This window comes from Acipenser ruthenus, chromosome 32 (assembly GCF_902713425.1).
Source record: "Acipenser ruthenus chromosome 32, fAciRut3.2 maternal haplotype, whole genome shotgun sequence".
Lineage (NCBI taxonomy): Eukaryota > Metazoa > Chordata > Actinopteri > Acipenseriformes > Acipenseridae > Acipenser > Acipenser ruthenus.
The window spans coordinates 12,601,835-12,626,459 of NC_081220.1; the positions used below are offsets into that span (position 1 = coordinate 12,601,835).

The 24,625-nt window shown below is 42.9% G+C and overlaps 1 protein-coding gene across 3 annotated transcripts; it reads left to right on the top strand.

Annotated features, from left to right (window-relative positions):
• The first annotated feature begins 1,624 nt into the window (after positions 1-1,624).
• LOC117962656 (membrane progestin receptor delta-like) lies at positions 1,625-19,896 on the top strand. Of its 3 annotated transcripts, none has more exons than XM_059006038.1 (8): positions 1,625-1,885; positions 6,111-6,276; positions 7,724-7,851; positions 10,576-10,781; positions 12,267-12,393; positions 12,742-12,838; positions 14,496-14,640; positions 15,249-19,896. In XM_059006038.1, the coding sequence occupies exons 2-8, from the start codon at positions 6,166-6,168 to the stop codon at positions 15,533-15,535; spliced, it is 1,101 nt and encodes a 366-aa protein (XP_058862021.1). In that variant the 5' UTR covers positions 1,625-1,885; positions 6,111-6,165; the 3' UTR covers positions 15,536-19,896. The 3 variants fall into 3 exon arrangements, with proteins under 3 accessions (XP_058862021.1, XP_058862020.1, XP_058862022.1); XM_059006037.1 differs by lacking the exon at positions 1,625-1,885 and adding an exon at positions 2,188-2,237; XM_059006039.1 differs by lacking the exons at positions 1,625-1,885; positions 6,111-6,276 and adding an exon at positions 7,404-7,408.
• Positions 19,897-24,625: the final 4,729 nt, after the last annotated feature.

A 24,625-nucleotide genomic window follows, 5' to 3' on the forward strand; every position in this document is an offset into this window, starting at 1 on the left:
GACCTGCTGTACCTTCCAGCTCTTTCATTGTTCTTCTGCTGGTGAGCGCTGAGGCCCAGTTTGGGGGAGCTTCTGTGGGTTGGATTATAGGATAGTCCCATGTTGATTTAACCTAGCGGGCCCTCTCTCTTCTCACAAGATCTGTGGGGGATATACTAAGGGGCTCTGGTTTCTACAGCAATCAGGAGACTGATTTGCCTGGAGTCTATGTTGGAAGTGACTCAAAATACACCTCGTACTAGAATCAGACAGATATGAAACTGAGTGTAACGACACTGCAAAATGGGAAAGGCAAACGTCTGAAACTGGCTCCTGCTGTTCTTGAACCTATAACTTTTCAAATGAAAACTTTAGATTATTTCTAATAAGAAAATCACAGTTTACTTTCTACAAATGTAAAGTTTGAAAATGTTGCAAATAGGTGTCCCCGATTGTCTCCCCTGGTAAAGGCACGGCCGCGTGGTGTGTAGGGGGAGTCACACAGTCAGGGGAGCGCAGGGGTCCCCGAGGTCTCCCCTGGTAAAGGCACGGCCGCGTGGAGTGTAGGGGTCCCCGAGGGTCTCCCCTGGTAAAGGCAGGGGAGACCTCATTGCACTACAGCGGCCCCTACTGGTTAGACGCCTCATGATCGCAGAGCAGGCACCTGCAGGGCTGACCTTTGTACTCCAGGAGCCGGTAACTCACAGAGAGAAATCTTATCTGCTAAACCAACCAGCTGCTTCCCATATTGACTGACACGCTTTACAGCCAATAACATGATTTCACCCCAGACAGTGCGCAGCACAAAGGAATATCCACTAGAAACTGTCTTCAGGGCATCAGATGATTCCTGAGGGTTAGGGTTAGGTTTAGGGCTGGGGTTGGTTAGGGTTAGGGTTAGGGTTGGGGTTGGGATAGAGTCAGGGTGGGTTGATGTCAGAGAGGTACAGAGCTCGGGAAGTGAAAAGTGGGAGTGGTTGGCATAGTGGATATTCCTTTCTGCTGCAGACAGTGCCAAGGGGAACCGACCTAGGAAGTGAAACAGTAACAGACATTTCAGGAATTATTTTATTGCTGTGAACCTTTATATTTAAATACAATATGCCATTAGAATGATGCTTTTTTTTTGAACAGTAACAGAAAAGTGAAATATATTTTACAAATCCAGACTAGTAATTGCTGCTTTTCAAATCACATAACATACAGGGACACCAAAAAATATTTAAGAGTTCCAATTGCAAAAGTTTAGCAATGTTACTGCAAAACGGGTGACTGAAATTAAACACAACCAACCTGTACTTTCGGGCGATGTACACACACTTTTCAAAACTACTTTTCTTTTTGCAGTAACATTTAAGTTTTTGACTTTGATGTATACATGGTCAAATTCAGCTTGACATCAGCCCACTGCTCCAGTTGGCCGAGGTTGAATGGATGATCGCTGGTTTGTGCCTGTCGTAGCTTGACACAAGTGGGGGTGTGGCGATGTCGAGGCGATGAAGGGGCAAGACAATTCTGGATTTGCGTGTATCCCCTTTCAGTCCCCTTTCTTTCTATAGTTTTTTTTTTTCCTATCTAAAAAACCCGTCTCCTGATTCTTATTAAACAAGGGCCTCTTTTTATTTTGTGACCAATGGGAGGACTCCTCAAGTCCAGGAGGCGGGGTTTGGTCGTACCCAGCCTCTGCGCTTGCCAAGGAATGTGAAGCCAGGACACACACACACACACACATACATACATACATACATACATGCATACAGACACAGACACACAGACACACACAGAGTGACAGGAGCGCGGTCACAGGCGTGGTGATGGTACAGCAAGCTGTGGAAAAAGTACCGACCAGCGGGACTCCGGTATGCCAAGAATAAAAACTCCACACGTTTGGAAAAGAAACTGCCAGGTTTGGAATGGTCTTTTGTTTTGACCTTTATATTAAAAAAAACGTACTGTTGACTTCCTACTGTCCGTTGGATAGCGCTCGTGTTTTGTCGTTTTTTTTGGCATCCAGTGTCGTGTTTTTAATAGAAATACTAAAACCCTCGCGCCGCTCCCATCTACCCACGTCGTTTTTTTTTTCTTTCCAATTAAGATAAAAGTGCGTTTTTTTAAACTTTATTCGGTGTTTTTTTTTTTTTTTTTTTTTTTGTGTGTAGATGTGAAGCAATACGTTTTTTATTGAAGTTTGCCGAACTTGAACAAACTGTTTTATTGGGTGACATGATGAGCGTTAACTATCAGCTTCAACGTGATCCGTGAGTTGGTCTGTTTACATGCAATTGTGTTTTTTGTTAGCACGGTATTAGTAATCGCTGTAATTTATGTGTAATATACACTAAACGTCCGAGTTGCATTCAGAGACCGAGTACACAATATTGTCCATGGAGTACTTAACTGTTTAAAGTTGTCCATTGTTTATACTGGAGAAAAATATTACTGTGCAGTACATTGTGCTCCAAGTCAGTTTCAGTCAAAATTGGACTGACCCAGACGTTTTACAACTCATTTCTCAACTGTAAAGAAAACAAAACACGACAATTATATAGAGATTAGACCAGAGAGGTACACAGTATAACCATTCCAACCCTTTGCCTTCTGCTTTAACGTGATTGTATCTTACAACATAATTTCATCAATCTATAGTGCCCCTGTATTCGTTAATAGGCCTCAGATGTGCAGTTTTGAAAGAAAGACTTTCATAGTAAACCTGTATTTTTATTTTTAAAAGTGATATCTAGTACTACACTTGGTTAAAGCAATCTCTGTTTGCAAGCCATGCTTTCAGTTAGTGTTGCACTTCCTGCCTCACCTGGAGGGTGAGATTGCCCCCACCCCTTCAAACGCTTCTTTCCTGTTGTTAACCAGTCAGCTTATTCCTCTATTGATTGACACACTTCCAGCCCAGGAACTGCAAACAGATAACCTGAGAATAAGGCACAGAAAGCTTCCTTTAACCTAAAATAGTACAGAATCTCATGTTTTAAAATGAAAATAAATATTTATAAACCTTTCACCATACTTGGTTTGATGTCACCTGCCATAACACTGTCAATAGGATATCCCTGATCAAGTCTGTCAGATCAATACACGGAAATGCGTAGTATTTTGTGAGTTTTTTGGAGTTACCTTGACCCCTGTAGAAGTGGTTCTTGCACGGGCAGCTGCTGTAGTTTGTGATGCAAGTTTGTTATTCCTGTAGGAATTGCATTTGCTTATCTTCAGATTTAATTTTCATAGTCTTGGCTTTTTTTGATGTTTGCATTAATCCCCAGTGCTTCTTATTTCAGTTACTCAAATACTTTTTATTAATTTGGGGTAAGTCTGTTCTGGTGACTGAGTTCAGGAGCTGCTCTTCAGATCCAGTTGTCTGCCATAGACATGTGTAACACAGGCTAGATCAGCCAACAGAAGGAAGAAACCACCCCATCTAGAGATCTGCCACTGGATCTAGTTTTGTTTTTCAGTCAGTACCCTAGCTGTGCACTAGATGGTGCTGGCGCTAATATAAAGACACACTGATCTAGCCTGTATTACATATGTCTATATCAGGCAACTAAAACTGATGAGCAGATTCTGAACTCAAAAAATGATTTGCATTGCTGACAACAGCAGCAAACCAGGACTGTATAATTAGTTATTTTTGACAAGACTTTTCCTTGTTGTGTATTGTGGTCTTTGGTACGAGATGGCCTTAAAATAATTTTTAAAATGGCAGGAACAAAAACCTTGTATTCGCGTGTCCCTCAAAAGGTTATTGTGATGCACAAGTTAAATATTTGGATCCTGGAGAGAGGAATTCCTGTCATGTGACAGTGATTGGCAAGGATTGGCACCCTTTACATTATGAGCCTTACCAGGTATTCTGAGTAATAATCTTATAATCTTTACACTGGGATTTGAAGCATTGCAGTGTAAATATACAATACCTTAAAGTACCAGCATTTATAATCAATCAAACTGTAGCATGAGAAACTTTTCCATGCTGCACTTCTCACTGGAGGAACGCATCCGACACACCTGGCACTGCTATGACACCAGGTAAAGAAAGTACTCATTTTGCGAGGCTGGCCTTCCAGGAAGTCTGTTACTGCTTCACTGACTGCCCAGAATGAAACCACGTTGAATTGTGTACTCAGTCACAGTTGCAGAAACATACTTTGGGGTCACATGAAGAATTATCCTGCTGTGCATCGTAGTAAGTTGATATTATTTGGGGATATTTAGTGAGGAAGGGGCCTGAGTGTAAAAGTGGATAACAAAAGCACCCAACTACATTCCTAGAAATTGATTTTGGGGTAGCACATGTGGGATGGCTTGATCATTAATATCCAAATACAGTGTGATTTCATAATTTGCGCAACATTATTTTGCATGGCTTTCAATTCTTATTCTATGTTATTGAACAAGTTGGCCAAGCGGTGCATCAGAGTCGTCAGACACCTTCCCTTTGCAAATCATCCTCCACGTACCCTCCAGTTTTCACAATGCTCTGACAATGTTGTGTGAATTATGAATCGCCCTGTATTTAAAGAGGAGATACCAGGATATTACAATAGCTAGTGTTTATTCAGATCCAATACTACAGTAAGCCTCACTCCCTCCAGGCAGCGTGCACTGAGATGACCCCTCTCGTGATGGGCTCACATGATCTGCTCAATGGGCGCTTTCACCACACAGCGCAGACAAGGAGAGGATTATTCCAGGGAAGGGTGGGGTCTGAGGAGGGGGGTAGAGAAAGAACGAAGAAGGAGTGTGTGTGTTATGCCAGCTGTGCCAGCGAGAAGGAGAACAAAAGCAGGCTGGCACGACGAGCTGGCACAGCTGAAGTGTAGCAGTGAAGTTTTGGCAGGGAGTGTTCGATACATATTCAACTAACAACTTCAAATAAATGACTATCCCCTTCACCATAATGTATGAGCTCTTCCAATAGAAAATGTGAGACTTGCCAAGTGATGACAGTACAGGAGGTTGGGTTGCATTTACTAGAAGTATGTTTATCTCTGTATACATCAACCCAATTAACTTTACATGTTTCTATTGTTTTAATTCTTAAGCCAGGCTTACTAACTTTTCCAGCATTAAATTGCTTCTGAAAGGGCTCCTTAAGACCTGACCTTACTATGTTTTATTTTAGTATTTCAAAATTTAGCACTATGTAAAATAACGGTCACAAACATTGCACCTCCTAGCCCCCCAGATTGGTACCCAGGCCTCCAGAGGTGAGAGACAAGAGTGGTAGGAGAATTGGCCCCCTGTCTGTGCCAGCTAGCCTCCAGATTGCGACCCCCCCCCCCCCACCCCCCCATGCCACTTAGCCCCCCACATTTGTGCAGTAAATGCCAGTGAAGCCGTTGGCCGTTCAGACGCGTTCCTGAATGTTTGTCAGAGATCAGTGAATGGCACAGCGCCGGCTATGAGCGAAATGTGTTTTTGCTGCCATAGTAAGGAGGAGACAAACTACACCCCCAAACCAGAAAGACTAAAACACAGACTACTGATTGTTGTAGCCAAGACTGAGAAACAAGTGTCAACGCCCATGATAAAAGGATACGTGTTAATATGTGTGTTCTCTTGTATGTCATTGTTATCAATGCTGTTGATTTACCAGATACCTCTTCTGTGTGTTTTATATATTTTGATTAGCCTGTGTTCAGATGCTTTTACCTCAGTTCAGAGCTGCTCTTCAGTTCTAGTTGTCTGCTGTAGACATGTGTAACACAGTGTCTTCTTGAAGCGAGGTGATCGGCAACTTTAGATTTATTGCTGGCAAGACATTGCTGTGCACTAGATGGTGCTAGGCTGACTTGTATAAAGACACTCTGGCTGCCTACACTACTTATATCTATGGCAGGAACTGAGGAACTGTTTCTCCTTGCTGTGCTACAGCGGCCCCTGCTGGCCAGGTGAGTTCAAACACCTGCAGGGCTGGCCTTGGTCCTACCGCTGTGTCGCTCCTGGGTGTAAAGTGGCGACTGGCTTGGGGATCGGAAGATGCCCATTGGCGTTCAGTTTTCCTGCAATGAGGGAGAATAATCGGGTGTTAAATAATTGGACACCCTAAATTTATAATACAAAAACAAAGAGCGCATCAGAGATAATGGATTGTTTGTGTCCCTTTTCTCTTGCAGATCTGTGTCATCTCGCAGGGTGAGCGGGGGGGCTCTGCAATGGAGGGGGGAGACGATGAGTCCTGAAGCCACCCCTCTCCTCTCCTTTCTCTTGTTTTTCCCTGGGAGAGACAACATGCTGAGTGTTAAACTGCCTCAAGTGTTCCACATTCACCAAGTACCGCGAGTGAGTATTTCAGAGGGCTGTGCAGACTGGAAATTCACTAAGTACCGTGAGTGAGTATTTCAGAGGGCTGTGCAGAGACTGGAAATTCACTAAGTACCGTGAGTGAGTATTTCAGAGGGCTGTGCAGAGACTGGAAATTCACTAAGTACCGTGAGTGAGTATTTCAGAGGGCTGTGCAGAGACTGGAAATTCACTAAGTACCGTGAGTGAGTATTTCAGAGGGCTGTGCAGAGACTGGAAATTCACTAAGTACCGTGAGTGAGTATTTCAGAGGGCTGTGCAGAGACTGGAAATTCACTAAGTACCGTGAGTGAGTATTTCAGAGGGCTGTGCAGAGACTGGAAATTCACTAAGTACCGTGAGTGAGTATTTCAGCGGGCTGTGCAGAGACTGGAAATTCACTAAGTACCGTGAGTGAGTATTTCAGAGGGCTGTGCAGAGACTGGAAATTCACTAAGTACCGTGAGTGAGTATTTCAGAGGGCTGTGCAGAGACTGGAAATTCACCAAGTACCGTGAGTGAGTATTTCAGAGGGCTGTGCAGACTGGAAATTCACTAAGTACCGCGAGTGAGTATTTCAGAGGGCTGTGCAGACTGGAAATTCACCAAGTACCGTGAGTGAGTATTTTAGAGGGCTGTGCAGAGACTGGAAATTCACTAAGTACCGCGAGTGAGTATTTCAGAGGGCTGTGCAGAGACTGGAAATTCACTAAGTACCGCGAGTGAGTATTTCAGAGGGCTGTGCAGAGACTGGAAATTCACCAAGTACCGTGAGTGAGTATTTCAGAGGGCTGTGCAGAGACTGGAAATTCACTAAGTACCGCGAGTGAGTATTTCAGAGGGCTGTGCAGAGACTGGAAATTCACCAAGTACCGTGAGTGAGTATTTCAGAGGGCTGTGCAGAGACTGGAAATTCACTAAGTACCGTGAGTGAGTATTTCTGCGGGCTGTGCAGACTGGAAATTCACTAAGTACCGTGAGTGAGTATTTCTGCGGGCTGTGCAGACTGGAAATTCACTAAGTACAGTGAGTGAGTATTTCAGAGGGCTGTGCAGAGACTGGAAATTCACTAAGTACCGTGAGTGAGTATTTCAGAGGGCTGTGCAGACTGGAAGTTCACTAAGTACCGCGAGTGAGTATTTCTGCAGGCTGTGCAGAGACTCTGAAAATTCACTGAAACATCTTAAGTTGTTTCATATTTATTAAAAGAGTAAAATCCATTGATTTCTCAACACAAAACAAAGCCCTCCCTCGCTTGCTGTTGTCTACACAATTGAAGTACCATAGAATAGAAAGCATAGAATATACAACAAAAGTCATTTGAAAACGTTGATCAGCGCTTGTTTTAAAAGGGGACTAGTGATGTTAATGAAGCTAATGAGAGTACTCTGTTAAGTTGCATAAGTATGTGGATAATATTCCCCTGACCTCAGTTTTTTCCCCCCAGGTTTTCCGGGAGGATGGGATTATTTCGGGATATCGCCACCCCCGTAGCTCCGCCCTGGACTGCATCCTCAGCAGCTTCCAGATGACCAATGAGACGGTTAATATCTGGACCCACTTCCTTCCAACCTGGTACGGGATTGGTCAGCGGCTTATAACTCAATTATTTACTGTATATATGTTCAGTGGTAATCGTTCGATTCATTATACTCACAACATTGTTGTTTTGCATTGTTTTTAATTCTATGTAAATGCTGCAGTTACTGAACAGCCCCCTGGTGGCCAAGCGGTGCATCACAGTGTGTCTCTGTGAATGACATTTCCCTTTGCATATCATCCTATATGTACCCTCCAGGTTAGGTGAGGATCCAAACAGAGCACCAGGGGATCGTTGAGGCTTGCAACGATCAATAATCATTAAAGGGTGTCGGGGGGTGGGGGGGGGTTCTCTTAGGTCTGTACAAAGCTTCCCTAAGCTTTACCATGCTTCCTCTCTGCTTGTTTACACTGTGCTTTACTATGGGCCCTGCTGTGAGTGTGTGTGTGTCAGAGGTGCCAGCATGGATAAAACAAAAAGGGGGGAGGGGGTGGCACTACACTAATGTTATTTTACTTTCACTTTCATATGTGATCGTCTTTTTCAAGTAATACAAAAACACTAACAGTATTATTAATAACCAATTTAATTTCCAATCAATACTCTGCAAACATAGTAAACCAGATATTCTTTTTACATGTATAGCTAGAAAAATGTTTTAGCTCATTTGCCAGATATCCATGATGTAATTAAGAAATAGGGATGGTTTAACAACGCTAATTACAGCTTTAAAGGAAGTAGAGAGGTCAGAAATAAACGTCGAAAAAGTAGGTTATTTTGAAAAAAAAGTGCAAAGTTTCATTTTGTACAAAACTGCACGCACTTATCTAAATAAACAGATTACCGCAGGCTTGTTTCTAATCACAAATGTGGTCATGCAAACCCTTAAAAGTACGGGGTTCAAACTATATACTCGCCCCCCCCGGTCGGAAAAGGGTCGAGACCATGGCCCACCTGCCCCCCATGGTGGTGGCGTCACTGGTGTGTGTGTTTGTGTCGGCAGGTATTTCCTGTGTGTGAGGCTGTGTGTTTGTGTTGCAGGTATTTCCTGTGTGTGAGGCTGTGTGTTTGCGTTGCAGGTATTCCCTGTGTGTGAGGGTGTGTGTTTGCGTTGCAGGTATTTCCTGTGTGTGAGGGTGTGTGTTTGCGTTGCAGGTATTTCCTGTGTGTGTGTGTGTTTGCGTTGCAGGTATTTCCTGTGTGTGTGTGTGTGTGTGTGTGTGTTTGCGTTGCAGGTATTCCCTGTGTGTGTGAGGGGGTGTGTTTGCGTTGCAGGTATTCCCTGTGTGTGAGGGTGTGTGTTTGCGTTGCAGGTAGTCCCTGTGTGTGAGGCTGTGTGTTTGCGTTGCAGGTATTCCCTGTGTGTGAGGCGGTGTGTTTGCGTTGCAGGTATTTCCTGTGTGTGAGGGTGTGTGTTTGCGTTGCAGGTATTTCCTGTGTGTGTGTGTGTTTGCGTTGCAGGTATTTCCTGTGTGTGAGGGTGTGTGTTTGCGTTGCAGGTATTTCCTGTGTGTGTGTGTGTTTGCGTTGCAGGTATTTCCTGTGTGTGTGTGTGTGTGTGTGTGTGTTTGCGTTGCAGGTATTCCCTGTGTGTGAGGGGGTGTGTTTGCGTTGCAGGTATTCCCTGTGTGTGAGGTTGTGTGTTTGCGTTGCAGGTATTCCCTGTGTGTGAGGGGGTGTGTTTGCGTTGCAGGTATCCCCTGTGTGTGAGGCTGTGTGTTTGCGTTGCAGGTATTCCCTGTGTGTGAGGGGGTGTGTTTGCGTTGCAGGTATCCCCTGTGTGTGAGGCTGTGTGTTTGCGTTGCAGGTAGTCCCTGTGTGTGAGGCTGTGTGTTTGCGTTGCAGGTATTCCCTGTGTGTGAGGCTGTGTGTTTGCGTTGCAGGTATTCCCTGTGTGTGAGGGTGTGTGTTTGCGTTGCAGGTATTCCCTGTGTGTGAGGGGGTGTGTTTGCGTTGCAGGTATTCCGTGTGTGAGGCTGTGTGTTTGCGTTGCAGGTATTCCCTGTGTGTGTGTGGGTGTGTTTGCGTTGCAGGTATTCCCTGTGTGTGTGTGGGTGTGTTTGCGTTGCAGGTATTCCCTGTGTGTGAGGGTGTGTGTTTGCGTTGCAGGTAGTCCCTGTGTGTGAGGGTGTGTGTGTGTTTGCGTTGCAGGTATTCCCTGTGTGTGAGGGGGTGTGTTTGCGTTGCAGGTATTCCCTGTGTGTGAGGTTGTGTGTTTGCGTTGCAGGTATTCCCTGTGTGTGAGGGTGTGTGTTTGCGTTGCAGGTATTCCCTGTGTGTGAGGGTGTGTGTTTGCGTTGCAGGTAGTCCCTGTGTGTGTGTGGGTGTGTTTGCGTTGCAGGTATTCCCTGTGTGTGTGTGGGTGTGTTTGCGTTGCAGGTATTCCCTGTGTGTGAGGCTGTGTGTTTGCGTTGCAGGTATTCCCTGTGTGTGAGGCTGTGTGTTTGCGTTGCAGGTAGTCCCTGTGTGTGAGGGTGTGTGTTTGCGTTGCAGGTAGTCCCTGTGTGTGAGGGTGTGTGTTTGCATTGCAGGTATTCCCTGTGTGTGAGGGTGTGTGTTTGCGTTGCAGGTATTCCCTGTGTGTGAGGGTGTGTGTTTGCGTTGCAGGTAGTCCCTGTGTGTGAGGGTGTGTGTTTGCATTGCAGGTATTCCCTGTGTGTGAGGGTGTGTGTTTGCGTTGCAGGTATTCCCTGTGTGTGAGGGGGTGTGTTTGCGTTGCAGGTATTCCCTGTGTGTGAGGCTGTGTGTTTGCATTGCAGGTATTTCCTGTGGCAGTTCTGCGTCCTGTGCTCCACACTGGATTTCTGGAGTGAGTGTTACTCCTGGCCTCTGCTGGTGTACATGCTGCTCATCTGCCTGTACCCGTTCACCTCGAGCTGCGCTCACACCTTCAGCTCCATGTCTGCAGAGGCGCGGCACGTCTGCTACTTCTTCGACTACGGAGCGCTCAGCCTCTACAGCCTGGGTGAGCTGCCTTCTCTCTCCACACAAACTACACTACAGTCAGCTTTGTACCATCTGTCTACTACGTTAGGCCAGTCTAGGTGATCTTGTGTCATCTGGACTGAACTTATTCCCTATGCTGCCACTAGATCCAGATCTTTTGATGCTATTACTCCTGTACAGTGTTGCATTGCTGTAGTCTGATTACATTTTTGTTAGACTCATTGCTGTCAGGAACCGCACAGCGCAGGGAAGCAATCACAATGGGAAATGAAAAAATACTTTAAAGAGTAGCAGGGTTCCGAAGGGACCGGTCGTTTTTATTTCCATTGTTCACATCCTGACAGCTTTTTACACTTATGACTTTAAAATCTGTTTCAAAGCTCTTTTCAAAATCCCGGCCGTAGTGCGCTGTCCTCTAGTCTGAATCACTACAGGAAGAGCGATTTAAAAAAAAAAAAAAAAAACATAACAAGTGATCTGGCTTTTCTGTTCTGTACCACATCATCCAACATTTATAAATATCATGAAATGAGTGGATAGAAGCAGATACTATTTCATGAACTACATGTATCAGGTACTTTTTTTCTTTATTACTAATGGAATGAATAAGTATTATTTTATTCATAAATATTTATTTTGAGAAAATAAATCGAGAGTAGTGTCCATTATAGCTTATAAAGACCCCAGAATAAATGTGTATGATGTCATTGCAATCACTCAGGTGAAACAATGGCTTTTAATTTGCTCAAACATCAATATTTTTCAACAAAACTCAGGAAATATTGTATGGTCCCTCGGGTTATAGAATAATGTGTTTTCGTACATGTATCTCTAAGCAGAATACATAATAAAAAATACTTTATATAAAAACAAAATTAAAAAAAAAATAGTGTTGGGGGGCAAAAAGTTTGTATGGTTCCACAGTGTTCTAAAAAAAATAAATAAATAAATAAATAAAAAAAGACACAATTTCCAAGACGCTACTGTAAAAAAATAGATTTTTAGTGAACTTCTATAGGAGGAGTCAACTATAGCTAAAAAACACCTGGTCCTGGGGGAGCATCCCACTGAAAAATGTGTGGTCTTGAAAGGGTTAAGTACGGATTAGTGGTTAGGCAGCAGTGTGGAGTACTGGTTAGGGCTCTGGACTCTTGACCGGAGGGTCGTGGGTTCAATCCCAGGTGGGGGACATTGCTGCTGTACCCTTGAGCAAGGTACTTTACCTAGATCGCTCCAGTAAAAACCCAACTGTATAAATGGGAAATTGTATGTAAAAATAATGTGATATCTTGTAACAATTGTAAGACGCCATGGATAAGGGCGTCTGCTAAGAAATAAATAATAATAATAATAATAATACTAAACCCAGGACCAGAGGTCACACAGCTGGAAATTAAGTAGAGACAGACAGGGCAGAGGGAGGGAGCTCAGTCCGCTGCTAGGAGCAGTGCTGGGTGCAGTGGCCTCCTCTCGCTGGTGAGTTGTTTTGTGTTTGTGTTCCCAGGCTGTGCGATCACCTATGGTGCATACGTGATGCCGGATCGCTGGATCAACAGTGTGTTTCATCACTGCTTCATTCCTGTAGCCGTATTGAACACCCTCGTGTGCACAGCACTGTCCTGCTACTCACGGTGAGGGCACAGCTAGAGCTTGATCATCCGTTAAACACTCAGCAGTGCTGGGTTTACACATACTAACACAGAGTGTTCCAGAACAAGCATTGCTTTATCGCACTTTTATTCAGGAATGTTCGCCAGGTGAAAGAGTTCTTTTGCCCATCGCTGTGTATCTAGTTTGTGCTCCCCCCTGCAACAATGCTGCTGATTTGAAATGAGGGGCGTGTTGTGGGAACAGAAACCAACAGTGCAGCAGGAGGGAGCGTGATCTGGATACGCTGCGATCCTTAGATGAGGAATCCTCTTTCTCCTGGCGAACGTTGCCTTGTCAGTGTTGGGAAATGTATTGTCTTTCCTCTTCAGATTTCCTGAACTGGAGTTTCCACGCTGGAGTAAGATTCTGAGGACAGCAGCGTTTGTTTACCCCTTCGTTTTCGACAACATTCCTCTATTTTACCGGGTATGTTTATTTATTAGAAATGTTAACCAGAAATACAGCCCTGAAACGGGTCCCTAACACTAGTCTGTATAATCACTTTTAAAATAAGTCCTAGGGTGGAACATACTTTTATAATGTAGAGTTTTTCTGCTAAAATGATGTTCCTTTTTATTCTCTGCCTTGTTTTACTCTGCTATGTTTCTTTTGTTTTTCTTGCTTTTCTTGCATTCTTTTATTAATATTTGTCAATGTTTTATTCATATATATATACTGATGCACAAAAGAAATGCAACACTCAGGTCTAATGGATTTAAACCAATTTTAAACATTAATGTCAAACAAAATCACAGAAAATGTGAACAAAAATACAGATCACTAAGTTTGGTTGCTTATGGATCCCAGAATCTCATCAAGCAGCTTCTTGAAGGATCCCGGGGTGTCAGCTTCAACAACATTACTGGGGAGTTGTTTCCAGACTCCCACAATTCTCTGTGTAAAAAAGTGCCTCCTATTTTCTGTTCTGAATGCCCCTTTATCTAATCTCCATTTGTGACCCCTGGGCCTTGTTTCTTTTTTCAGGTCAAAAAAGTCCCCTGGGTCGACATTGTCTATATCTTTTAGAATTTTGAATGCTTGAATCAAATCACAGCGTAGTCTTCTTTGTTCAAGACAGAATATATTCAATTCTTTTAGCCTGTCTGCATATGACATGCCTTTTAAACCCAGGATAATTCTGGTCGCTCTTCTTTGCACTCTTTCTAGAGCAGCAATATCCTTTTTGTGTCGTGGAAAATTCCATGACTGTTTAGTCCCATTTCAACCAAAATTAAATGCAAAGGCAGCGTTGTTGACATATGTGGATTATGGGAGTTGTAGTTTTCCTCTGCATTTCTGCTGATTGGAAACACCTTTCAGCGTGTACCAGATAAACTGCTATTCCCAGAAGACACTGTGCGCCCGTATGCTCGCTGCATTGTGACACCGATAGCATCAGTAAAGTGAGATATATTTTCAAGGTTTCATGTTATGATACCACTTCCCTACTCTAGGAACAAATCTAGTTGTTGGTTTTGTTTTGTTTTCTCTGTTAGTGTTTGTTGGAGGTCATATTTATATTATTTTAGCCCTTCCCCAGGGGTATTTGTTTACTGCTCTGCACTGGACTGGCCTGTCCTCAGCACCACGTTACTGGATCCTCAGCTGTTGCACTATCCTTGCACTATTGCACTGCTGCTATGTCATTGTAGATATAACTTGTTGTAGTTCATATTGTATTCTAGTAGTATTATTTGCACTTACTGTAAACTATACTGTATTTAAATATTAGTATTGCATTGTAACCCTGTACAGTACTGCCCTGTAACACCTGTAAGTCACCTTTGATAAAGACGTCTGCCAAATAAATAATAGTAATAATAACAATATGAAAAGTGTTGGCAGTCAGAATACAATAATAAGATTCTACTGTTGCTGGGGGCTTAATGGGACTCCCAAGCCCTCTGCCTTTTTTCTGGCCATCAGCCGCCACTGGTTTTAAAATACATAATCAACCCTTTCTAATGATATGATTTGAGTGTTAACTACTGATTGCATTGACAGTCCGAGTCAACTGTTCTAAGCAGTCTCTTCCCCTCTCTCTCCCCCTCCCCTCTCTCTCCCCCTCTGTCTCTGTCTCTAGTTGCTGGTGTGTTCAGGGGAAGGCTGTACTCACAATGAAGCTGTCTCCAGTCACTGCTATCATCTCATCTTTGCTTTCCTCACCTGCTTCCTGTTCGCATCACACTTACCTGAGAGGCTCGCTCCAGGCAGATTCGACTACATCGGTGAGGCTGCCTGTCCGTCCGTCCGTCTGTCTGTCTCTGTGTGCATGTTCTCCTGTGTGTGTGTGTGTGTGTGTGTGTGTGTGTGTGTGTGTTCTGTCTCTGTGTGTGTGTGCACCTGTCTGTCTGTGTTTTGTACAGTAAACACTTCATCTGTTAGTTCTAAATGCTTTATTTATTTTTGTGTAACACATTTCTGGGAAAATGTTGCTTTTAATAAGATACTATGTTTTCAGGATCCAATATGTATGGTTTATCGTATAGGGTGCTACAAAATGAAAATACATGTTTGCTATAACATGTGTTTCTTTTAAAACTGCACGTGAGACCTGTGAAGCTAATGGAAGTACAGGCAAGGCTGTGCAATGCAGTACAGGTCTATGGCATGGTGCAGGACAGGTGTATGGCATGGTGCAGGACAGGTGTATGGCATGGTGCAGGACAGGTGTATGGCATAGTGCAGGCCAGGTCTATGACATAGTGCAGTGCAGGTCTGTGACAGTGCAGTGCAGTGCAGGTCTGTGACAGTGCAGTGCAGGTCTGTGACAGTGCAGTGCAGTGCAGTGCAGAACAGCTCCTCCATTGTTCTCTTTCCCTTGTCTGCTTGGCAGGTCACAGTCACCAGCTCTTCCATATCTGCGCTGTGGTGGGGACCCACTTCCAGATGGAGGCTATCCTGGCTGATATGAGCTCCAGGCGAGGCTGGCTGGCTGCCCACACTCCCATGCCCTCCTTCCTGGGCTCCGTTGGAGCCGTCTCTATCGGAGTGGTTCTCAACCTGGCCATCATAGGACTCTTCAGCGCCACCTTGCTGTGGACACCCAGTACTGCACACTCCCCCTGCCCTTGCAACAACAACAACAACAACCACCACCAACCAGAGCGCAAGGACAAGTGAGCCACTCACACAGACAAACACTCCCCCTGGTGGCAGGTCAAGGGATATTTATTTGAAGATACAGGAAATTCTATTGACTTTTTTTTTTTTTTGGCACATAATGTTTCCTGATTTGAGTTAACAGGCTTTTTTTTCTGGCAATATCTTTTTAACAGTAACATATATTTATATACATATATATGTGTGTGTATAATATATATCTCAAGACCACTAAAGCCTTCAGGTAAAGAAACTGAAGACAAAGGAAACTACTATTCTATCAAAATAATGCTTCTGAAAAGACTCCTCAAGAGGGGGAACCATAGTAGCGAAACATATAACTAGAATAGTTAGTAGGCAAGGCTAAGCAGAAATAGCAATACAGAATAATTAGATCACATATAATACTTTATTACATTTCGAAACTAAACTTTAAGGTTGATTGTAATCTATAAGTACCATACACTAGAGCTGCAAGTACAGCAGCAGCAGGAGCATGCATATTCTATTCAGTTGGGCTCATAGAGTGATACACCTGCCTGGCCACTTTGTTAGGACATGTCACTAATGTCAGGTCGGGTCACCGTTTGCTCCGATCACAGCCTTAGCGTGGCACAAACTCCTCAAGGTCCTGGAAGGTGTCTCAAGGGATCCATTCAGGCATTCATATTTAAGTTGGCGTAGAGAGGTGGGCAGAGGGAGGATGATCGTTCAAGCTCATCCCAGATATGCGTTTCTGGATTAAGAGTCCATGGTGGGCTTTGCAAACTTTTCACAATTCAGAGTTCAGCGTTGTACACCAGGAGAACATGCTCCAAACCAGGGCCATGCCAAATCAGGTACTGTTCCTAATTCAGTGGCCAGGAAGTGTAAGGGCAAAAAAGCTTGTGTCCTTAAAAAAAAAAAAAAAAAAAAAAAACTACCTCTGGAGAAAGTGTACAAAAAGCTGGGGATAAAAGAATGGAGTGAGAAGCTTTAAACTCAAACTAAGAAATACGATCAGAAACTTGGTCAAGTTTTTATAACATATAGATAGTCTGGACAATACCCTCTAGTGGTTGGCTGAAGATCTGCATCTTTTTTTGAAGATAAAGGACTTTTTGAAGACATGGGAGACTGCCACTAAAGAAATGTAGCAGGAGCTGCTGTTTGGTTCTAGTTGCCTGCCATAGACATATGCAACCCAGGCTTGTCTTTATAGAAGAGCCAGCGCCATCTAGTGGTCTGCCACTGCGGAAGTTTATTTTGCCGTGCCAATGTGGCACTGGTGCTTACTTCTATAAAGATGATAGCCTACAATGCATAATTCTGTGGAAGGCAACTAGAACAGAAGCTCCTCAGTCACCTTAACACAAAATAAAAAAACACAGATGCAATGAGAACCACTGTGAAGGATTGCAAACATCCTGAAAAACAAACTAAGGAAAAGCTAGACTTTAAAATGTGGTACAAAAGAGACTGAGCAACGAGAGCTGCTGAGTCTGAGCTGAGCATTCATATTGGGTTTTAGATACTTCACAAGGTAGGTTATTCCATTGTGTTCGAACTCTCTGTGTAAAACAGGGCCTACGCTTTGTTGTAAAATCCCTCAGCTTCCATTGAAGCCCTCTCGCCCCACTCTCTGTGCTTGAAGCCCTGGGATAACTTAGGATTTTAGAGACTTCAAGTCCCCTCTTTCCCTTCTTGTAACCTGTCCTCAACTCACTGAGTCCTGAGATCAGCCCAACTCTCTCTATTTTCTCAAGTGCAGTAATGTCTTGCTTGTAGTGAGGCGACCAGAGGTGCGCACTAGCTGGGGTCTGACAGGAGCATCAACTTCCATAGACTTCCACATACTTGCCAATGGGGGAAAAAAAAAAGAAAACTATTTACTATTTTAATTGCCTCCCCACATTGTCTACTTTTAAACTGGAGTCCGTTGTAACCCGAGATCCTTTTCAAAGTTTGTCTGTTTCCATCCTGTTCGTTCTGCACTCCTCTACCCAGCTGATAAGTGTCAGCGGATTGCTTTGTTACCTTTAAGAATACACACTTGGCATTAGCCCGATTTGTTCTGATTGATGGATTGTTTTGGGACTGTATGATTGTTTTAAAGTTCTAGATGGATTGTAAGGCATTGAAAAGGTTTCCTTCACAGCTCAGCAGGCGTACAGGAACTGATGTCTCGTTTCCGGGGGGAGCGGATATGATGACACACAGTTTGACAGAACACCCAAGCTTTATTATTATTATTATTATTATTATTATTATTTAGACTATGGCAGTTGTCACGTTTAATGGAACTACCATAGGGTATATTTGCAGAACTTGTCTATTGTCTTATTGTGCAATTCTGCTCATTTTAAGGTAATTTTTGCTTCCCTTTTATACATATCTAGAGAATAGCTTGTTAATGTAACAGTAAAACTTGCTACATGTCAGTAGTTCAATTATGCAATTGATGCCCTGGATGAAAAATTGAATTGGATTTGCTATCTAGAAGAAACAAATGAAACAAGACTTAAAAGAATGTGGTAGATCAGAAAGTTATAGGAAGCCAGGAAGTGATGTCGTGGTTTGTGAAGTTGTGTCGTCTGAATTAACTTGTAGGAAGGCGTGTAGAGGTCAGAGGTAATGGCTGGGAGTTAGACTGAAGTGTTATTGAAAGCAACAGAATCTGCAAGTATATGGAGGCAGGCTTGAGGCATGGAGACTGAACTGCTCTCTCCATCCCTCAACCCTCTAAGAGAAAGGGTGCTCCATCCAGTCCAGGGCAAGCTTGAGGCATGGAGACTGAACAGCTCCCTCACCCCCTAAGAGAAAGGGTGCTCCATCCAGTCCAGGGCAGGCTTGAGACATGGAGACTGAACAGCTCCCTCCATCCCTCAACCCTCTAAGAGAAAGGGTGCTCCATCCAGTCCAGGGCAGGCTTGAGGCATGGAGACTGAACAGCTCCCTCACCCCCTAAGAGAAAGGGTGCTCCATCCAGTCCAGGGCAGGCTTGAGGCATGGAGACTGAACAGCTCCCTCACCCCCTAAGAGAAAGGGGGCTCCCTCCAGTCCAGGGCAGGTTTGAGGTATGGAGACTGAACTGCTCCCTCACCCCCCTAAGAGAAAGGGGGGGGGGGGTGAGGAAGCAGTTCTGTTATCTGTTTGTAGTGCCAACTATCTTTTACCTATCAAAAGAACTGAAATAATAATAATAAATAATAATAATAATAATAATAATAATAATAATAATAATAATAATAAATATACACAATTACTGCATATAAAACCGCTATAATTCCATCAAGAGGTTCTGATTTCATATATTAAACCACAAGAGCAACACGTGGTTTATCAATGCTACTGGTAACCTAAGATGGAATTCTTGTGTTCATACAATTTGGTGCTTTACTGAGAGAATTAAATGGACTGTTGCCTGGGTCACACAGAACGTATGAGCAAGTAGCTTCACATGTCTTTTCCATGTATTTTTGACTGTCCCCTTACCCTTTCATGATGTTTGCAATCATTCTTTATTGCAGTTATTCAATTGCTGTGTGTTTTCTTTAATAACCCTGTGTCAGGGTGCTTTGAGTTCAGAAGCTGCTCCTCAGTTCTGGTTACCTGCCATAGATCTGTGTAACCCAGGCTAGATCAGCCACAGTGTCTTTATAGAAGCGCCAGCGCCACCTACTGATTCTTTTGTTTTTCTGGCAGTACACTGCTGGAGTTTATTAATATAAAGACACTTTGGCTGCCTGTGTTGCATATGTCCACAGGAGTTAACTGGAACTGTAGAGCAGCTCTTGAACTCGGTCAAAGCGACACAGACTCAATGAAAGGACAGAGAAACAAGGTATTTGAGTTTTTACAATGAAGCACTCAGAGTGATTGCAAACATGAAAAAGGTAAGGGGACATTGAACAGGAGAATGAATTTGAAGTAATTACTCGTATTTGTTCTGGAATCACACACTTGTCTGAGGTCATTTCTTCTTAGTTGTTTGCTATAGAGGCTTTCCTGTGAGTCTCTCCCAGTCTGACTCTGAGGCCGCTGGTGTTTATCTTGGTGCTGTTGTCAATAGCAACCGCGTCAAACACGCATTGTTTTGGAAAACTGCCTGCAGAGAAGTTTACAGTTTTATAAACTACAGTTTGACTGTGGAACTGATTGCTTATAGAAAAATACGATTTCACAGGACATTCAAGGACATGCTGTAAATCTATTCCGGTTTAAAAATCAGTTTGTAAGTGCCTGTTTATAAAGTGGAGGCTCTTGTTTGAGCCTTCCTAGTTACTGGTATACCACTACAGATGCATTAACATTTTACACTAAAATGTAAGACACCTATATTTACTAAGTAAGGTTAAAAACTACTTAAAGCTGTTTACTATTAAACCATTTTCCTTTTTGCATTTCTGTGTTTTTTTTTTCAGTAATCGTTTTTGAAGATTATATTATTACACCAAGAAAATACATTTAAAAAAAATCCTATAATGTAATTTTGAATAAACAAATATTCTCCACTCCTTTAAATATTACCCTCCCCTAAGAGAAAGGGTGCTCTCTCCATTTCAGGCCAGGCTTGAGGCATGGATACTGAACTGCTCTCTCCCTCCCTCACCCCCTAAGAGAAAGTGTGCTCCCTACAGTCCAGGGCAGACTTGAAGCATGGAGACTGAACTGCTCCCTCCCTCCCTCACACACCCCTTAAGAGAAAGGGTGGTCTGTGTTAATTGAAAGGTGATCATGGAGTCAGTACTGTATAGGAAACTAGTGTATTTGAACCAACATGGCCACCAGACGTATACAGTTTCTTTACAGCCTCCTCTGCAATGGGTACATTTGAGTAGCTTTCTATTAAGTTTTTGTAATTATGTGGTGTTATAATTACATTATAAAGGGATTGTTTAAACACTGAAAACAACCAACATGGGCTATTATTAAAGATTTACAACTATACCTCATGGGTAATGAATAACCTGGAGGAATACAGATGTACTTTTACACATTCGTGTGGAGTAAGAGAATTAGTCTTCTAAGGATCACAGTGTATGCAGATCACACTCCCTCCTGCACTCTCCTTCTCTGTTCCCACATTACACCAGTCATTTGTCACCAGCACTGATGCATGAGGGAGCTTATCTTCATGACAACAATCGAATCAAACACAGTGCAATACCCAACTCTGTCACCAGGTGGGAGTGTGACACCTGGCGTGGTGAGAGACTGCACTGCAACAGATAGCCACAAGAGGGGGCCATGGGGCGAACTTATTCTGCGTAAAGCTGCAGTCTTTATTATTATTTATTTCTTAGCAGACACCCTTATCCAGGGCGACTTACAATTGTTACAAGATATCACATTATACACATTATTTCATATTATACAGATATCACATTATTATTTTTACCTACAATTACCCATTTATACAGTTGTTTTTTTTTTTTACTGGAGCAATCTAGGTAAAGTGCCTTGCTCAAGGGTACAGCAGCAGTGCCCCCCCCCCCACCTGGGATTGAACCCACGACCCTCTGATCAAGAGTCCAGAGCCCTAACCACTACTCCACACTGCTGCCCTAACTATTTCTAACTATGAGGTTCCAGTTTACAATAAAATAGGATTCCTTGGTATCTTTATGCTACATTGATTTATAGTTCAGTAGACTTATTCAGAAACCAAGCAGACTATATCAACAGTCCAGTTTGTTTAACACATCTACAATTGTAGCTGTAACCTGCTTGTCGCAAGAAGACGTTATTAATGATTTCTTCAAGTTCTTGTTTGAGGAATTAGATTATTAGTCACATATTCAACACCTGTGTGAGCTTCCCTGTAATTAAATACAAAACCCCACCAAAAAACGTCAGGTTCATTGTATCTCGTTAGCACCAGCAATTAACTCAGCCAGCGTGTCACAATGCAATTTCTACAACCCCCAGGTTCAGAAATGAGATGCACTTTATAACATAGGAAATGTCTGGCAGTGGTTGAAATTGACCCACAGTGTTGATGTCATTACTGCTATCTGTCCCCTAAAGGACATCAGCAACACTATCAGGTGTTTGTTGCAAAAGAACATTATTACTGGACCCCCTGCCTGCAGCCAGTATAACTAAACGTCTTGTGCCAGCATTGAAATAGATCTGTATGGGTCATTAAACCATGGGTCATATTTGAAAACCCAATTACTGTCTGTAGTACTAGTTGAAAGCATAAATGATATCCCTTATAAAAGTTTCCCATAGTAAAAGCATTGTAAAGTGTAATAAAAGCACAGTGATGACATGGTAAAGCATAGGGGAGCTTTGCCAAGCACAGAGCACAATGTGTAATAAAGTATAGTGAAAATACGGTAAGCATTGTAAAACGCAGAGTATGATAAAGCATATTAAAAGCATGGTTAACTATCTATAGTAAATGCAGAGTATCATCACGAGAAAGCCGTGCTGAAGGACTGAGCAAATGCAATAGGAATGCCTAGGATTGCTTCTTTTCAACATTTATTTTTCAGGGGATCTCAAAACATACTGTAATAAATCACTAAATGTGTTTCTTTCGAAACTGCATATCTGAGACTATGCAGAATGGGTCACATTATGGAATTATTTTCTTAGCTACAATCACGTTAACAGAAGTCAACAATTCTAGTTTCTTAACATTCAGCTTTTTCTTTTAACCTTCACTGGGACACAATCAATGCTGGTCAGTTCCAATCTCTTTCCAGTTACCTTTTTCCAGTTCCAATCTCTTTCCAGTTACTAGTTTCCAGTTCCAATCTCTTTCCAGTTACTAGTTTCTGGTTCCGATCTCTTTCCAGTTACTACTTTCCAGTTCTAATCTCTTTCCAGTTACTAGTTTCCAGTTCCGATCTCTTTCCAGTTACTAGTTTCCAGTTCCGATCTCTTTCCAGTTACTAGTTTCCAGTTCCAATCTCTTTCCAGTTACTAGTTTCTGGTTCCGATCTCTTTCCAGTTACTAGTTTCCAGTTCCGATCTCTTTCCAGTTACTAGTTTCCAGTTCCGATCTCTTTCCAGTTACTAGTTTCCAGTTCCGATCTCTTTCCAGTTACTACTTTCCAGTTCCAATCTCTTTCCAGTTACTACTTTCCAGTTCTAATCTCTTTCCAGTTACTAGTTTCCATTTCCAATCTCTTTCCAGTTACTAGTTTCCAGTTCCAATCTCTTTCCAGTTACTAGTTTCCAGTTCCAATCTCTTTCCAGTTACTAGTTTCCAGTTCTAATCTCTTTCCAGTTACTAGTTTCCATTTCCAATCTCTTTCCAGTTACTAGTTTCCAGTTCCAATCTCTTTCCAGTTACTAGTTTCCAGTTCTAATCTCTTTCCAGTTACTAGTTTCCATTTCCAATCTCTTTCCAGTTACTAGTTTCCAGTTCCAATCTCTTTCCAGTTACTAGTTTCCAGTTCCGATCTATTTCCAGTTACTAGTTTCCAGTTCCAATCTCTTTCCAGTTACTAGTTTCCAGTTCCAATCTCTTTCCAGTTACTAGTTTCCAGTTCCAATCTCTTTCCAGTTACTAGTTTCCAGTTCCGATCTCTTTCCAGTTACTAGTTTCCAGTTCCGATCTCTTTCCAGTTACTAGTTTCCAGTTCCGATCTCTTTCCAGTTACTAGTTTCTCGTTCCAATCTGTTTCTTTTACTGTTGAAGTCACTTCCAGGAACTCCCTCAGAATCAGAGCTCAGTCTTGGAACAGCACTGTTTGTCTGCTCTTGATATTACTAAACCGTTGTGTAAATATGTTGGCAGAGTTTTATGGTACAGTTGCTTCATTTGAACTTGTTTTGCAATGCATGCTGTGTGCTTGGAGGTTTCAGGGAAATCTTTAAAAAGTGTTTTTATTGCCCTATTATGGTTTTTGATGTTTGTAATGTTTCAGAGTGGCAGGGCTTGTACGCCTGGCACATCATATTGAGCCATATATCTGGAGAACCTCTCATCCAATTGTCATGAAACTTGCTATTAACATTATTTAGCTATCGAGATTATCAGATTCTGTCTGTTCATTCATCCATCTGTGCATCACACTTACATTTTGCATGTATCTGGAGAATCGCTTCTCATGTTGTGATTAACTCTTTCTTTGCCATTTCTCTTCTATACTGTTCTGTCCACACTGTTGATACCCGGCATGGTCACCATCATTCTCATCACACTGAGCTCTCATGTTGGGTTTGTCTCATCACTGAGCTCTCATGTTGGGTTTGTCTCATCACTGAGCTCTCATGTTGGGTTTGTCTCATCACACTGACAGCTCTCATGTTGGGTTTGTCTCCTCACTGAGCTCTCATGTTGGGTTTGTCTCATCACTGAGCTCTCATGTTGGGTTTGTCTCATCACACTGACAGCTCTCATGTTGGGTTTGTCTCATCACTGAGCTCTCATGTTGGGTTTGTCTCATCACTGAGCTCTCATGTTGGATTTCTCTCATCACACTGACAGCTCTCATGTTGGGTTTGTCTTGTCACTGAGCTGTCATGTTGGGTTTGTCTCGTCACTGAGCTCTCATGTTGGGTTTGTCTCGTCACTGAGCTCTCATGTTGGGTTTGTCTCATCACTGAGCTCTCATGTTGGGTTTGTCTCGTCACTGAGCTCTCATGTTGGGTTGGTCTCATCACTGAGCTCTCATGTTGGGTTTGTCTCATCACTGAGCTCTCATGTTGAGTTTGTCTCATCACTGAGCTCTCATGTTGGGTTGGTCACATCACTGAGCTCTCATGTTGGGTTTGTCTCGTCACTAAGATCTCATGTTGGGTTGGTCTCATCACACTGACAGCTCTCATGTTGGGTTTGTCTCATCACTGAGCTCTCATGTTGGGTTTGTCTCATCACTGAGCTCGCATGTTGGGTTGGTCTCATCACTGAGCTCTCATGTTGGGTTTGTCTCATCGCTAAGCTCTCATGTTGAGTTTGTCTCATCACACTGACAGCTCTCATGTTGGGTTTGTCTCATCACTGAGCTCTCATGTTGGGTTTGTCTCATCACTGAGCTCTCATGTTGGGTTTGTCTCATCACTGAGCTCTCATGTTGGATTTCTCTCATCACACTGACAGCTCTCATGTTGGGTTTGTCTCATCACTGAGCTCTCATGTTGGGTTGGTCTCATCACTGAGCTCTCATGTTG